The sequence below is a fragment of the Otolemur garnettii genome, unplaced genomic scaffold, assembly GCF_000181295.1.
Source record: "Otolemur garnettii isolate 467f Iridium unplaced genomic scaffold, OtoGar3 scaffold00096, whole genome shotgun sequence".
NCBI lineage: Eukaryota > Metazoa > Chordata > Mammalia > Primates > Galagidae > Otolemur > Otolemur garnettii.
Window position 1 is genome coordinate 6,965,492 of NW_003852491.1, and position 15,203 is coordinate 6,980,694.

At 55.6% G+C, this 15,203-nt stretch overlaps 4 protein-coding genes across 7 annotated transcripts in view; all 4 read right to left on the reverse strand.

Annotated features, from left to right (window-relative positions):
• LOC100960802 (major vault protein) overlaps positions 1 to 2,320 on the reverse strand; it is a 38,743-nt gene extending 36,423 nt beyond the window's left edge. Inside the window, exon 1 of one of the 2 annotated variants that reach the window (XM_023516700.1) lies at positions 2,275 to 2,320. The gene's annotated coding sequence lies outside the window, so the exon portion shown is untranslated. Of the gene's footprint in view, positions 1 to 1,160; positions 1,180 to 2,274 lie in introns of those variants that run through there. The other variant, XM_023516701.1, reaches the window with a different exon arrangement.
• Positions 2,321 to 2,699: 379 nt separating this feature from the next.
• The window catches only part of PAGR1 (PAXIP1 associated glutamate rich protein 1), a 20,548-nt gene continuing 8,044 nt past the window's right edge, over positions 2,700 to 15,203 (reverse strand). Inside the window, exons 2-4 of one of the 2 annotated variants that reach the window (XM_023516703.1) lie at positions 5,400 to 6,046; positions 5,112 to 5,194; positions 2,700 to 3,122 (exon numbers count right to left, since the gene is read on the reverse strand). In XM_023516703.1, the coding sequence (XP_023372471.1) occupies positions 2,923 to 3,122; positions 5,112 to 5,194; positions 5,400 to 5,881 (765 nt within the window). In that variant the 5' untranslated portion in view covers positions 5,882 to 6,046 and the 3' untranslated portion in view covers positions 2,700 to 2,922. Of the gene's footprint in view, positions 3,123 to 5,111; positions 5,195 to 5,399; positions 6,320 to 15,203 lie in introns of those variants that run through there. The other variant, XM_003795802.3, reaches the window with a different exon arrangement.
• PRRT2 (proline rich transmembrane protein 2) lies at positions 7,684 to 9,313 on the reverse strand. Its single transcript, XM_012808924.1, is given in 3 exon segments — positions 7,684 to 7,746; positions 7,749 to 8,000; positions 8,396 to 9,313. Coding segments are annotated over 3 exon segments (1,233 nt in total).
• On the reverse strand, positions 11,211 to 15,197 carry MAZ (MYC associated zinc finger protein). Of its 2 annotated transcripts, XM_012808925.2 has the most exons (5): positions 14,526 to 15,197; positions 14,077 to 14,140; positions 13,627 to 13,798; positions 12,621 to 12,845; positions 11,211 to 12,320 (listed from the first exon to the last, which is right to left on the reverse strand). In XM_012808925.2, exons 1-4 carry the CDS (start codon positions 14,894 to 14,896, stop codon positions 12,643 to 12,645), a joined length of 810 nt encoding a protein of 269 aa, XP_012664379.1. In that variant the 5' UTR covers positions 14,897 to 15,197; the 3' UTR covers positions 11,211 to 12,320; positions 12,621 to 12,642. The 2 variants fall into 2 exon arrangements, with proteins under 2 accessions (XP_012664379.1, XP_012664380.1); XM_012808926.2 differs by lacking the exon at positions 12,621 to 12,845.

Sequence of the window (15,203 nt, forward strand, 5' to 3'; positions counted from 1 at the left end):
AAAAAAAAAAAAGAAGAAAGAAATTCCCTGCCCTGAGAAGTCATCTGGATCTGGAGATGGTCTTTATTCTTCCTCCTAGTTACGGTATCAGCTCCTAAGGCATATCTTTGACTTCAGAAGGAAACAGGAAAGGAAGGCCTGGAGGCCAGTAAGTGGCCCAAGATGATGCTGACAGTGACAGAACCTGCTGGATTGACACTTTCCCCACTGGCTCTCAATCCTGGCTTGAGCACAAGAGCTTGAGGTTGCTGTGAGCTATGACGCCCCAGCACTCTCCTGAGAGCGATGGTTACACTCTGCCTCAAAAAACAAACAAAGGAACAACAACAACAAAATACAAGGACTTAAGGACCTGGGTGGGGCTGGTTACTGCCCCAGAGATAATGCCAATGGCAGTTCAAAGGTGTTTTTGGGGGGGGCAGGGCACAATTATAAGGACCTTGGCCAGGTGAGGTGGCTCATGCCTATAATCCTAGCACTATGAGAGGCGGAGGGAGGTGGATTGCCTGAGCTCACAGGTTTGAGACCAGCCTAAGCAAGATGAAAACTCCACCTGTAAAAATAGCTGGATAGGCTTGGTGCCTGTGGCTCAAGTGGCTAAGGCACCAGCCACATACACCTAAGGTGGCGGGTTCGCCAAACAACGATGGCTGCAACCAAAAAAAATAGCCAGGCGATGTGGCTGGTGCCTGTGATCCCAGCTACTCGGGAGGTAGAGGCAAGAGACTCACTTGAACCCAGGAGTTGGAGGTTGCTGTGAGCTATGATGCCACAGCACTCTACCCAGGGGGACAGCTTGAGGCTCTGTCTCAGAAAAAGAAAAAAAATAGCTGGATAGCCAGGCATTGTGGCAGGCACCTATAGTCCCAGCTACTTGGGAGGCTGAAGCAAGAGAATCACTTGAGCACAAGCATTTGAGGTTGCTGTGAGCTATGACAGCACAGCACTCAACCAAGGGTGACAAAGTGAGACTCTGCTTCAAAATAAATAAATAAGTAAAAGAGGGACTTTATCTAACAAATGCAATCAGTTTAACTTAATTCTTTGTACCCTCAATGAATCCCAAACAAAAAAACCAAAAACAAACAAAAAAGCTATTTTCTGTAATCTGGGCCTGAGCACCCAGTCACCATGGCAGGTCATCCACTCAAGGGCCTTACCTGCTAATGGCTATGAAGAGCTGTCCTGCTCAAACAGCTCCTCCCAGGGCCAGCCTGTTGCCCTGGGTACCAAAGGCAGAAACCAGCAGGAGTTTCCGGGAGAGCCACTCCTCACCCCCACACGTGACAGCAGGCCTTTCACCCTAAGATACCGGGGTCCACTCAAACAGGGAGCAAAGTATAGGGAACATATGCAACTACCATCTCCTACCCTCAAGTGTTTCACTCCAGGGTGGCAGCTCTAAGAGCCTCAGGATCACAGGTTAGTGGGTCCAACTGAACTTATTTTTCACTTCCTTCTCCCACAAATAAGGAAAAGAAACTTGCTCAAATTTGGGAGGCGCCTGTGGCTCAGTGAGTAGGGCACCAATCCCATATACCTAGGGTGGCAGGTTCAAACCCAGCCCCAGCCAAACTGCAACAAAAATAGCCGGGTGTTGTGGCAGGGGCCTATAGTCTACCGAGGGTGACACAGCAAGACTCTGTCTCAAAAAAAAGACAAGAAAAAAGAAAAAGAAACTTGCTCAGGGCCACGCCTGTAGCTCAAAGGTAGGGTGCCGGCCCCATATGCCAGAGGTGGTGGGTTCAAACCCAGCCCCGGCCAAAAACTGCAAAAAAAAAAAAAAAAGGAAGAAGAAGAAAAAACTTGCTCAAACTCTATGCTTTCCGGAAATCACGCCTACCTTAAGATTGCTCTAATGTCTTCTCAAATGATCTGCCAAGGCCCACAGCTGACCTGGCCCGAGTGGGGCAGTAGTAAAGTCTGACCACTTAGTGGTATTCAGGGGTCTCAGTGGGGATAAATCACATCCTAGGCACTCAAAGTGACAGGCCAGAGCCCAGGACCCCCGGAGGAAGAAGCAGGTGAGCACAGCAAGGACCAAACTAGCTCTAAGGGGTGTGAATGACCCCTACAAAGTCTCCTGAAGTTAGAGAGAGGCTTCAGAGCTGGAGGTAGGAAAGGAGTGGAATCACTTCAGAAAGGAAAGCAAAATCTCCCAAGATAAAGCCTCCACCCTTCTTCCTCCCTCTGATTCAGCAAGGCCCTAGAAAGCAAACAGCCTTGAGGGGCACAAAGACCCACAACTGATTTGGGGTCTGGGGATATACTCACATCTAGAAAGGTAGCTAACAGCAAACTCCTCAGAGGGGAGAAAGGCTAACGCTCACCCAGCCCTGGGGATCATTTCCCGGCACGGCAGGGCGGGGCATAACAGCAGGAGGGGTGGGGCTTGGGTAGTTAAAGGGCCCTCGTAACTGCTTCTCATTTTTCCCTCTGGGCTGCCTCCCCTTCAGACAAAGAAGACCCCAAAGCTCATTCCACTCGTCAGTTTCTGCCTTAGAGCCTGCAGGTAGCAATTAGTGCAGGCTTCATTTGAACAACGGTGGGCTGGTAAGGGGCAAAGGGTATGAAGCAGGAAGTAAGTGCTGAGTTCATCCCTGCCCCATCTGGCTTTAATTTTCCAATCTCGGTGAATACTATTTTGTCTATCCTCTCAAGTCCAACCAAATCATTTAGGCTCCAGTTGCAGACCCTCCTTTTAAAATAACTCTGCATCTTTTTATTTTAGACTCAGAAAATTCAGTCCAGGTCTCTGATTAGAAGTTCAACATCAAAGACACACACACACTCTCTCTTTCCCAAAAGGTGCTGTCAGGAACCTGAGGTTTCTCTCTTCCTCCCAAGTTTCCCAGAATGGGTTAGGAGAGGAGGGCCCCAGCAGGTACAGAAAATGCACCCTAGGGCCAGCAGCAGCAGCCATCAGTATTTCCGCTGCCGAGGGAAGAGACTACTCCCAGAGGACCGGAGTGGGGAGCTGGTAGGGCTAGGGTCCTCTGAGTCCAGGCTGAAGAGGTCCCTCCCCGTACGAAGGATCTGCTCCTCCAGCTTCTTATGTCGCTTCATGTCTGAAAGGACCTTGTCCAGGCGAGCTTCCCGTTTCTGGCTCCGTGCTGAGCTTCCTGGAGAAGGGCAAGGTAAGAAATGTGGAAGGGGCGCTGGGCATGGTGGCTCATGCCTGTAATCTCAGCACTCTGGGAAGCTAAGGTGGGTGGATTGCCTGAGCTCAGGAGTTTGAGACCAGCCCGAGCAAGAGTGAGACCTCATCTCTTAAAAAAAATAGCCGGGTGTTGTGGCAGGCACCTGTAGTCTCAACTACTCCAGAGGCTAAGGCAAGAGGATCACTTGAGCCCAGGAGTTTGAGGTTGCTGTGAGCTATGAGACCACAGACACTCTACTGAGGGCAACAAAGTGAGACTCTATCTCCAAAAAAAAAAAAGAAAAGAAAAGAAAAGAAATATGGAGGGATGGAGGCAGTGTGCACCAGACCTGCCTGACTGAATCTTACTCATCTCTTGGAGAGCTTGTTAAACACACGTTTCTAGACTTCTGTCCTGAAGGTTCTGAAGTTTGGGGTTGGGACACAGAGTAAGGAGTGAAGGTCCTAGATTATGGGAAGTACCAGTAGATGAGGACCATCCCACACAGGGGGAAGAGCAAGTGCAAGGGCTCCAGGGGGAACAGAGAGGTCAGTTCAAAGAAAGTATAGGCTGGACTTGGTGGCTCACTCCCACTTCGGGAGGCTGATGTGGGAGGACTATTTGAGTCCAAAGTTTGAGACCATCCTGGGCAACATACTGAGACCCTGTCTCCACAAAATTAATAAAGATTGTAGGTTCGGTGCCTGTGGCTCAAGTAGCTAAGGCGCCAGCCACGTACACCCAAGGTGGTGGGTTCGAATCCAGCCCAGGCCGCCAAACAACAATGATGGCTGCAACCAAAAAATAAAGCCGGGCGTTGTGGCAGGCGCCTGTGGTCCCAGCTACTCGGGAGGCTGAGGCAGGAGAATCGCTTGAGCCCAGGAGTTGGAGGTTGCTGTGAGCTGTGATGCCTGATGCCATGGCACTCTACCCAGGGGGACAGCTTGAGGCTCTGGTCTTAAAAAAAAAAAAAAGATTGTAGAGAGCTGGGGTGGAGCAATGGCAAGGAGCTTAGATTCTCCCACAACATGCTCTTCCTCACACCAATGGAATCCTTTGAAGGATTTTAAGTAGAGAAGTGACTTGATTTATGTTTTAAAAGGATCATTCTGCTGAGACTGGAAGCAGGGAGATCAGTTTGGAGCTACTGCAACTGTTCAGGCAAAAGAGATTGTGGTTTGGATAGGGGGTATGGTTTAAAAGTGGAGAGTCACTGGGGTGAAGACAGTCTGCCACAGGGCTCTCTGTGCCCTGGCCCTAAAGCTGGCATCTGACAGAACGGACCCACTTCCCTCACATTCCACAAGTCCACGGGCCCAGTTTTGTAACAGATTCTTGCCAACACTGACCAATAAAAAAAAAGGGTTTTTTTTAAATTAAAAAAAAAATGGAGAGTCACAAATGGACTTGGAAATATGGAGGCAGAGCTAGTGCAACTTTCTGCTTGTATAAAAGAGAAAGAAAAATCAAGAATGGCTTCAAGGCTACCTGGATGTGGTGGCATTGCACTTGTACTCCCAGCTACTTGGTTGGCTGAGGTGAGAGAATTGCTGGAGCCCAGGAATTTGAGACCAACCTGGACAACACAGCAAGACTCCATCTCAAAAAACAAAAGTCTGCAAGAGTAAATTCTAGGAAGGCATATGGATCAGAAATTGGGTCAGACTAGGGGATGTACATAGTAGTAGAAGGGTCATGGATCTAGAGAATAATTAGTGACCACAGTGACTTGGATTTCTGGGAGGAGAATGAGATAAAAGGAATGGGAAACATGAAAGAATTATCTGTGATGATCTCTCAAAACAAGACAGAGTCAGAAAGATGGTGCCACTGGGTAAATGCTCTCTCCTGCACATAAAAATTGTGTGCCAACTGAGGTACCAAGCAAAGGCCTCTTTAAGGGAGCCACTTTTTGGGTAACTGGGAGCAAAGGCCCTTCACCTACCCCCAACTCTTCCCTCTTGTTTGTACCTGGGGTACGTCTCCGGTCAATCAGGGAGTCCTTTGGTGTCACTGGCTCATCATCAAAGTCAAATTCCGTGGGCATGTGTGGTCTGGGACAGGTGGACAGAAAGTGAAAGGTGAGGGTGACGCTCCCAAACATCCCCACAGGTGCTTCTACCGAGTATACTGTCTCTTCCTCTCCTGCTCCCTTCCATTCCTCCACTTTCCTTATTCCTGAGTCCATCTTTTCCCCCTCCCTATTTCCTCCTGGCAAGAGAAGAGCCCCAGGAACAAGGTGTAAGGGTGTGCCCTCACTTTTCCTCTTCCTCTTCTTTGGCCTCTGGCTCCTCATCAGATCTCTCCTCTTCACTCTGGGCCTCGGGCGTGGGCGGCCGGCGGGGCAGGATCTCCGCTTGAAGCTCCAGGGTACCATGAGCAGCCAGCAGTTCATAAAGCCGCTGGATTTCGGAAGGCGGAGGCATCCAGGACTGCCCACTCGCGGGCAGCTCCACCTCCTCATCGCTGCAGGGCACGCACCAGTCCTCGGATTCTCCCTCGGCATGCTTTTCCCCCCCAGCGCTGGGAACTTCTCCCTGCGCACCCTCTGCCCCAGACCCCTCTCGCTCAGTCTCCTCCTGGCCTCTTTCCCCCTCTTCCTCGGCCTTACCGGCCGAGGTAGAGGGGTCTCCCGTATCCTCTACGGCCAGAGCCTGAAGGCCAGAGGTCACTTCCCCTTCTTCAGACAGAGGCGCTGCCGTGGTGGCCGCAGTGTCTCCATGACCCCGAGCAAGGGACATAGGCCGCTAGGGATGACAGGAGATGCTGGAGTACTAAGCCGGGTCCCCACCACCACCACCAATAAGGAATCAGGCTCCCCAGCGGTTTAGGCAATATTTCTCTGAACCAATCAGTTTGCAACAGCTGTCTCCGAGGCCTATCCCCATGGGGGGACGTTCAGTCCCCTCCAAGCACCACGCCCCAGGGATCGAGATAGGGCCCTCTGGTGTTCCCGGGAGTCTGCAGAAACCACTTTCTCAGCCAAATAGGGGAAGGAGAGAGGCAGGACTACTCTTCTTGCCTTCACACCGCCCGTCTCCACATCTGGACGCGGCGCCCTCTCCCTAGATCTAGTAGTTCTGCACCGCGCCCTCTGAGCCGCCGTAGGCACCTGGAGCTAAGACCCGCCTCTCCGGCTGCGCAGCGTCACAGTACGCAGGCGCTCAGAAACGGCGCCGGAGGCCCCACTTTACTCAAAGCTACTTGGAAGAGGAAAGCGAGGGAAGGCTCGCACATGCGTAAATAGACGCTTGGGCATAACAGGATTCGGCCCACAGTAAAGATGGCCGCCGGGATGGTGCATGCGTATACACCACCAAGTAGGTGCCGGAAGGGAGACAGTACCGCCCGCCTGGTGGGACGAAAGCAGGGACTGAGACCGGAGGCGAGTCTCATGCAGTCTCCGTTTATTGGTGTTTCAGACTCATGCAGCATCCGGCATACAAAAAGGGAGAAATCAGTTTCATATGCCCTTTTAAAAAAGAATTTGTTTTTCCCCAGTCTTTTTTTAAGGAAAAAAAAAAAAAAAACCCGCCAACTCCAAACCTAGTTGTAGCCTGGTCTCCGCCTCCTCAGCCGGCTGTCGCATGCAACAGACTTCCCCTGTCATCTTAGAAAATAGAGCTCCCCGCCCCTCCCTCGTTCCTTGGAGCTGGAAACTTTGGTCCTATGTTTTTGGATTCTTTCGTTATAAAATATATGGATGACCTTAGCCTCAGTACTTCTCAAGAAAGAAACTCACTGACCAGGGTTAAAGAGCCCAGGTAGGGATGGGGTCAACTCAGGCCGACCAAGCAACAGCGCACCCCCGCTTCTCCCATGTGCGCGCGTGGAACCAGTACTTGCCACCCTTGCACAAGTCCCCAAACAAATCCTGGCTTGCCAGCTCTGCTACCGGCAAGGCACCCTGGGGGCATCCCGGCCTGGGAGCAGGGGCTAAGAAGCCGTCTCTAAGACTGCTCCCCCTACCCCAGACTGATCTAACTGTGCTGGAATTTCTGCAGAATAAATGATGGCTGGAGGTTGGAGAAGAGGATGCTAAGGGGAGATAAAGCAGGAGGAGATTGGGGCGGGGCATGTAGAGAGGGGAAGGGGAGATGATAAAGAAGGTAAGAAAAGAATGGAGATGCCAAGACAATGAAAGTTGAGAGGGGGCCAGGGTTGAGGTTCAGAGAATTCAGGAGGCTGGAAGAAATGCAAGGAGATGCTGGGAGAGATGCAGGGAGGCTAAGAGTGCAGAGAGTTTGGGAGATGTGCAGGGAAGTTTCCAGAAGTGCACGGATGGGGGGCCAAGAGGCTAGAGGGGATGCAGACAGAAGTGCAGGGAGGCAGGAAACAGTGCAAGGGGAAGGGAGGCCTACAGTTGGCAGAGGAGCCTGGCGGGATGCAGGAGCAGGAAAGAAGCTGTAAACAAGGATGCTCAGGCTCCCTTGGTCCCTAGGGGTGGGGGCCAGAGCCATTGATTGGGCTCCCCCCAGGGGAGGGATGGGCCCAAGGCAGCTCCCAACAGGAAGGAAAGTCTTGGAATGCAGGGTAGAGCCCCTCACTTATACACTGTGGGAGAGGAGAGGGAAGGGCAGACAAGAGACAGGGAAGGAGGGTGGGGCAAGACAAGGAGAGACAAAGGAGAGATAAGGACAGACAGGAGAGAGCAGGGGCAGGGGTTAGTAACGCTGCCCTCATCAACCCTTCCACTCCTCCCCTGTCTGTTCCCAAACCCCACTCACCGCCTAAGTTGATGACGCAGGAGGCAATGATGATGAGGACCCCTCCCACCAGTGCCACGATGCTTAAGAGCTTGGCCACTCGACCCAGACGCTGAGCGCCATCCACATCTCCCTGCTGCAGGCTGTTTCGTGACTGGGGTTAGGATGAGGGGTGGATGCACCAAGGCCATGGCCAGGTTCAGAAGCCAGCCGGGCAGGGATCAGATGAAAGAGTCGTCCAGAAGAGAGAGGTCAGCCTCACAGACAGAGGTTAAGGGAGGAAGAAGGATTGGAGAGGCGGGGGGAGGAGGGCACACAGGTCAGCAAGGCTGTGTAACCCTGTGTCTTCATATCCCTCCCACCAAAAGGTAGACAGTGGCAGCTTACAGGGTAGGTTTTAGGGGGAGGCCAGCAAAGGCCCTGTAATTGGGGGAGTGGAATCCATGCAGAGAGGGGAGGGAAGGCATGGTTACTCCTGGGGCTCTGTCCCAGTGCTGGTGGGAAGCTGGGAGCCATAGCAGGCCTGGGCCAGGGTCCCATAGGGCTCACCATGACAGCATAAGCGAAGCCCACGATGTTGACAGGCCACATGGGGCAGAAGCAGGATAGGATGGCAAGAATGATGTAGTCCCGAGGTTTCTGGGTGCTTTCACCCCCCTCCACCCCAGGCCCTGCCAGCTGGGAGCTGGGGTGGCGGCTCAAGCTACCTCGGGGAGATCCTGGGTGCCCACTATGAACCCTTCCCATTCGATCCTCCTCAACCAGCTGCTGCAGCACTCGAGGAGGAGCCCCATTGGCTGGGGGGGATTTTGTTGAGGGTGGCAAGTGAGGTTGAGGGACTGGGCCCTCTTCACTGTCACCAGCCTGTAGGGGTACCACTGCCCCATTCTCTTGCTTTTCCCCTACACTGTCAGTAAGGACCTCAGGGATGGGGTCCTCTTGGGTAGGAGGGGGCTCTGGTTGGGGATCTTGCTTGGGGGTGGGCTGGGAACCTGGCTGGGGCTCAGGCTGGGAGTCTGGCTGGGGCTCAGGCTGGGAGTCTGGCTGGGGAGCAGGTTCTGAGGCTGGTTCAGGTGGAGCTGCAGCCTCCAGCTTGGACCCCTGGTCTGCAGTGGCAGACTTGCTCACTTCTGGCTTGGATACTGGCTCTTGGCATGCTTCTTCTGGGGTGCAGTTGGCCTTTGATTCCTCTCCTGTGCTTAAGCTGAGGTCTGTGATCTGGGTTGTTTCTGGGGCCCCAGCAGGGGTCTCTGTGGTTTCTGGAGCTAGCCCAGCCTTAGGCCTGGAGTCCACAGAGGACCCAGTGGTGTCTGAGCCTGGCTCCAGGGTCTCTGGCTGGTCTGCGTCCCCTGCTAGGACTTGGAGAGGGCCAGTTTCAGTTTCAGAATGGCCAGGCCCTTCTCTCTGGGTCTCAGGACTCTTCTCAACCCTCTTCATCTCAGAGACCTCAGAGCTGCTGGCTGCCATCTTGAGAGGGGAAAGGGGTGAAGGCCCCTGGGGGCGGGGGAGGGGGGTATGGAATAGCAGACACAGCAACAAACCCTGGAAGAGGAGGAGACAGGCTTGGTGTGAGGAGAGGGCAGAGGGGTTGTAAGCACTGCAAGCCCCAGAGGGCCATGCTCCTGTCTTAGGCCAGCTTTGTGCTGCCCCACAGGAGAGGAAGAAAAGTTGGGGTTTCCTTTGCCTTGGGGTGGGACATAAAGTCTTCTGCTTGGAGAGCCCTGGGCGTCCTTTTGTAAACAGGACCCTCGATGGGGTCCTTTCCTGAGTCCACCCTCAGATTCAGACTCACATATCACAGCAGATGTCCCAGCACCCCCAAGTCAACAAGCTGGCTGTGCGGACGCCCAGACACTCCGACGGAAAGAGGATCTAAACATTCCACTCCCTCTGCATCCTCCCCTCCTCCCGGGGCCGAGGCGGTGCGGGGTTTCTTGCTGCGCATTTGGGGTGCGGACGCCCCCGCCCCTCCCGGGAGGAGACCTGGTTATCTCTTCTGAGCCCCTGGTCAGCCCCTCTTCCAGGGTTTCCCTCGCCCGCGGTGGCAGGTACCTCTGCCTCCCGATGGTGCAGCGTGCCCAGCACCACCAGCCAGCCCGCCAGGAGCCCGCATTCCTGTGCAACCCGCCCGGCGTCAGCCGTCTGGACCGACCGCATCCTCAGTCGGTCCCAGTCTCACCTCGACGCTGGCCTCCGGACCTCTCCGTTGCCGCTGCCGCAGCCGGAGCCGCAGCCCGGGAAGGTGCAAGTCAGCGAGCGAGCGAGCGAGGGCGGGAGGGATGCGGCGGCGGGTCTCCCCTCCTCTCCGGTCCCCTCCCCTACGCTCCACCACAACGCGCCGCCCCCGCCCCTCGAAAGCCTCTGGCCCCTCCCGGCCAGCCCAAGGGAGCCACGCGTTACCCAGGCAACCGGCCTGGGGACCACTTGGGCCCCCTCCCTGTCCCTTCCCACGCGCACCTCCTTGCAGGGCGCCCCCTTCCTAAGTCCCCGGCCCCTCCCGCCAACGGTCACCGGGGGTCCTGGCAGAGACAGGGTGTTGGGGGAAATGGAGAGGGGTCTCCGTGGAGAGACAGGACCAGTGAAGCAGGCTGGAATGGATAGCGGCGCTCTTACGATCAGGAGGGAAGGAAGATGGGGCAAATTGCGGGGAGGCTGCATAAGAGGAGCAGGGTGCGGTTTCAGAGAAGGGAACCTGTAGGTCTCCCTTACCCCCAAGGAAGCAGCAGCAGAAATGGGAACTGGAAGGTTTAAGAGAATCCCTGGAAAGGCCCGAGCAAGGACAGGAAGGGGAATTCCAAGGGGCAAGTAGACGCTGCAGGGGCAGTCTGGAGCAGCAAGAATGGGCTAGGGCAGAGGACCTGGTGTAAACACAGGTCCGACCATGCCAAGATCAAGGGGGCAAAGTGCAGTTTCTGTACATCACTTATTGCTCCCAGTCCCAGGGCTCAGACGCCCCAGCCGTCCAGCAACGCATCATTCTCCACCTTTCAGGGCCCTGAGGGCGTGCAGGTATCCTGTGGGGATGCTGGTGGGGAGGAGTATGGCACCTGCAGAGCAGCGGCGGCTGTGGATGGGGTAGAGCACCAGCTCTTTGGGTTTCTAACCCTCCTCATCAAACCTCCAGTGGCTATTCTGGGGTTGGGTATTCCCAGGTCCTGAAACTTGGCTCTCCACAGCCACTAGAGCCTCGGCCCCACCCTACATCTGTGCTGCAGCCACTAAGGCTGCCCTTTAGGAGGGAGGAGCCAGAGCCCCAGAGCCACACTGGGCAGAGAAAGACTGGGAGTGATACCAGGCCAAGAAACCCCTTGGGGTGGGGACAAGGGGCTGAGTGAGGTCAATTCATTCAACCCAGAGCCAGAGACAGGTTTCATTTAAAATTTATTGTAATGGGGTCCGCGCAAAAGGAGGGGGAGGAGGGTGGGGAACATGCAGGGGACACAGGAACACGATGACATGGCCATGGCCAGAGCTTCTGCCGTGGGGAAGAGGGATGAAAAGAAAAGACCAGGGCTGGAGCTGGGGTGGAAGAGGGAAGGGGGAGACACTGTGGCTGCATTCCCCCCAACCCCGGGAAGCACCTCTAGTCCCTGGATCCTTTCATTCCCCTGGCCCACTAAGATTCCATCTCTCCTGCCTCTGGCCCCTCCTGGCTCCTTCCTTTGCTCCCCTTGATTTTCCCCCTCCCCTCACCAATTCTCAAGCAGGATGTTTAGGGCTTGACCCCAAACAACCCCACATTAATGAAGGTACAGCTTCTGCCTCCCCTGCTTCTCTCGGTCTCAAATCTCACCTCACCTCCTTCCCTCTCTAGGACAGAGTCTTTGATTCCCCTCCTTCCTCTCCTCCCTCCCCCTGAAAAATAAAGAAAAAAAAAAAAAAAAAAAAAAAAACACAAACTCCCCAGGGAGGGGCAGCAGTGGGAGGAGGCCTGAAAGAGGATAAGGGGACCATCCAGGGAAAGGCTCACAAATCCCTAGGAGGACAGGGCTGGGGTTACAGAGAGGAGAAGGGGTAAGGGCAGTGGTTACTCCTGTCCTCTGCCACCCCTGCCACTGTCCAGGGGACTTCAACACAACCGAGGGGAATAGGTATGTGTAGGATCAGGTCTGACAGGAAGAAGAGAGGAGCAAGAGAAACAAATCGTTAAAACCTAGTGAATTCCCCTAAGGAAACATTTCTGCCTCCTCTAGTTCTGGAGGCTCCTTGGTTGGTGGGGGTAGTAGTAAGGAATCGGTGAGAAAAGTAGGGGAAGAGGAGACTGTACCCAGGGACTTTCCTGCACTCTCCCCTCTCCCCTACCAACTTGGAGCTCACCAGGGCTGGGAGGGAAGTGGCTGAGAGCTCACAGGCACCCCCTCAGCCCCAGAGAGGGAGCCCACAGCTGTGGGAGGCGCTGCCACTGCTGCTGCTGCTGCTGCCGCTGCTGCTGCTGCCGCCGCCGCCGCCGCCATTGGACAAACCTCACCAGTACCTGGACAAGGAAAAACACCACAAGATCACAGCACGATCTGAATGGCAAGAGTCCCTTACCCCAGATTCCTTTCCAGACCTTTTCCCCTGGGACACAGCCGTTGCTCAATTCTATGTGGTCCCTAGAAGCTTTGGCCTACATCATTAGAGTTTTCCTGCAGGGCCCTCCCTGTCCCCAGAATTCTCCCTAAGCTGAGTGACAGATGGGCATCCCTGGCCTTCCTGAGCTCCCCTATTGGGCTCTTTGAGCCCCTTGTCCCACACACCCCATCCCGCCCCCCAGCCATGCCCCACGCCTTGCCTGGTGGGTGCGGGGGTCCCCCTCAGCAGGTGGGCTGTGGCTGGGGGGCGTCTCCTGGGACAGGGGGGACGGCCCCCCCCAGATGGGTCTGCATGTGGCCGGCCAGCTGGGCAGGGGTCTTGCAGTGCACGCTGCACAGCTTGCACAGGATGCGGTCAGCCCGCGGGGCCTGGAGCCCATGGTCCTTCACCGCGTGGATGCGCAGGTATGCTGCCGTGGTGAAGCCTACGGGTGGGGGGTGGATTGGGATGGGGATGGGGGTCAGCCAGATGGAGACCCCAGAGACAGGGCTTTTCTCCTAGGCTGGGGGCACCCTCCTCAGATGACCCTGTCCTCCTCCCACCAAATCCTTGGTAGCCTAGGGCCAACTACTCTGCTGGGGCTGGGGAAGAGGTGGCAGCCCCTCCTTGAGCTTGGGGCCTGGCTTGAGTGGTGTCTGCTTCTCAGCTTTGGTACCTACAGAGATCTTGGCCAAAATGACTGAACACTGATACCCCTTGAAGGGTTGACCCTCAGCAGAGCCGGCTGTGTCCCTTCCCTCCAGTGCCCATAGTCTCTGCCCAAATTACTCAGTAAATACGTAAACCTGTTTAAAAACACCTTTATCTGCTACTGGGTAAGGGTGTGTGCTTGCTAAACCCCTGCTGAGATATCCACTTGCCCCAGGAGCTTGAAACAAGAACTTGTGGCTCCACAGCTGAAACCTTGCCTTTTGACTCTTAGAAATTGGATTTCTTGACTATTCCTTCCCTAAAGCAGCTGTGCCCCACTCCCATTCTCCTGTGCACACCAAACAGGTCGCATATTTCTAGTAGATCATCTCTTCCAGTTGTACTTCTTGGAATTTAATTAAGTTCAGTTGTTCCCAATGCTGCTTTGTTTACCTTCTGAAGGATTCTAGATGCCACGAGCTCTTGGCTACAGCACCCTTAACCCACAACTGTGAAAGGACTTCTGGCTGGTGCCCACCCAGGTCCCTGCCCTGCAGGCATTCTTCAGCATGTACCTTTGTTGCAGAGCTCACAGACATGGTGAGGACCCTGGCTGTGCACCTTCATGTGGTCCGAAATATAAGCCGAACTCAGCATCTTGCCACACACATGACATGGCACCTTCTCCTCGTGTCGTACAGTGTGCGCCCGGAGTCGATCCTTCGTAGCAAAAGCTGCCTCACATTTCTGGGGAGGGGGGAGGGGCGTGGGGGGGTGTCACAGGAGAGTTAAAGCTTCAGGGAGTCAGGAGCAGGGAGCAAGAGGTTAAAGGTATCAGAGCCTTGGGGATCTTTGATCTGTAGGAAATGGGAGTGAGATGACGAGGCCTTGAAGAAGGGATGAGAAAATGGAGTGAAAAGGCAAAAAGAAGAGAGAGAAAAAGGGGGTCTGAGAGGCTGAACTCAGACAGCTACAATGAGGATCAAAATCATGAAAACCAGGACAGGAGGAGGCGGATTTCCTACCTCACATTTGAAGGGCCGTTCTGTTGAGTGCACTTGTCTGACGTGACTGTTGAGGTGATCCGGCCTGGGGACACGTTGGGGTTGGGGTTAGGGGTGAGGACGTGTGCCCCAAATCTGCCAAACTTTGTACAAGGGTCTTGCCAGAATCCCTGCGTTTTCTCCCGGGCCTTCACGGTGCCATTCGAGCAGGAAATCCCTCCCCTGGAGTCAGGCTGCCGCTGCCACCGCCTCCTCCCCACGCGAAGCTTTCCGTCAGCCCTGAGACCCACCTCCTCTGCAGAGTCCCACCCCCTGCTCCCTGGAAACCGGGAGAGCTTCCCTCCCTCCTCCCTGGGAGGAGCTCCCTTGCCCCATCCTCAGAGCCGCCTCCCGCGCCTCGGCCAGGCCACCTCAGTGGCCCGTCCTGCCCTCCCCACCGGCCCAGCGGGTGGCCGAGGCCCCGTGCACACCGGGAGAAGCTCTTGCCACAGTGGGAGCAGTTGTAGGGCTTGTGCACAGCGCCGTCATGTGAGCGCACGTGGTAGCTCATGCGGTCCTTGCGCTTGAAGCGCTGCTGGCACACCGGGCACTGGTAGGGCTTCTCGTCCGAGTGCGACAGCTTGTGTCGGTTCAGGTGGTAGACGTCGCGGAAAGCCTTGCCGCACATCTCGCAGGCGTGGTTCTTCCGGATGCGCTTTCCCGAGGCGGTCGTGGTCACCACGCCACCGGCGGCCACTGCGGCCGCGCCACCGCCGGCACCCGCCTCTCCCCCTCCCCCGCCGGCCCCGCTCAGCTGGGGCACGCTCAGGAGGCTCAGGGGCACCATGGTGGGCATCTTCATAGCACCCGAGGGTACCCGGCCGGCCTTGGCTCCTGTGTGGATAGCTTCGTGCCTCCGGAGGTTGTAGCCGTTCTTGAACTCCTTGGCGCACAGAGCGCAGATATACGGCCCCTTACTCTTTGTCTTCTTCTCCAAGGCAGTCGCGACAGGGGCCACGGCGACTGTCGAGGTTGGGGCTACGACGGCGGTGGCCGCCGCTGCGGCGATGGTGGCGGCAGAGGCGGGGGGCGCGGCCTCCGCAGCGGGCGCCGACACGGGTGGGGGTGGCGGAGGGGGCGCCGGCGGCTGTTTCAGGGCCGCTGTGTCC

What these genes read in the sequence shown, in the direction of transcription:
- MAZ (XM_012808925.2), bottom strand. Translation starts at nt 14,896, where the DNA reads ATGAAGATGCCCACCATGGTGCCCCTGAGCCTCCTGAGCGTGCCCCAG. An exon ending in TGTGGCAAGAGCTTCTCCCG is followed by an intron (nt 14,141 to 14,525) that starts GTGTGCACGGGG and finishes ACGTGTCCCCAG; the next exon opens with GCCGGATCACCTCAACAGTC. An exon ending in CTGTGAGCTCTGCAACAAAG is followed by an intron (nt 12,846 to 13,626) that starts GTACATGCTGAA and finishes CCCCACCCGTAG; the next exon opens with GCTTCACCACGGCAGCATAC.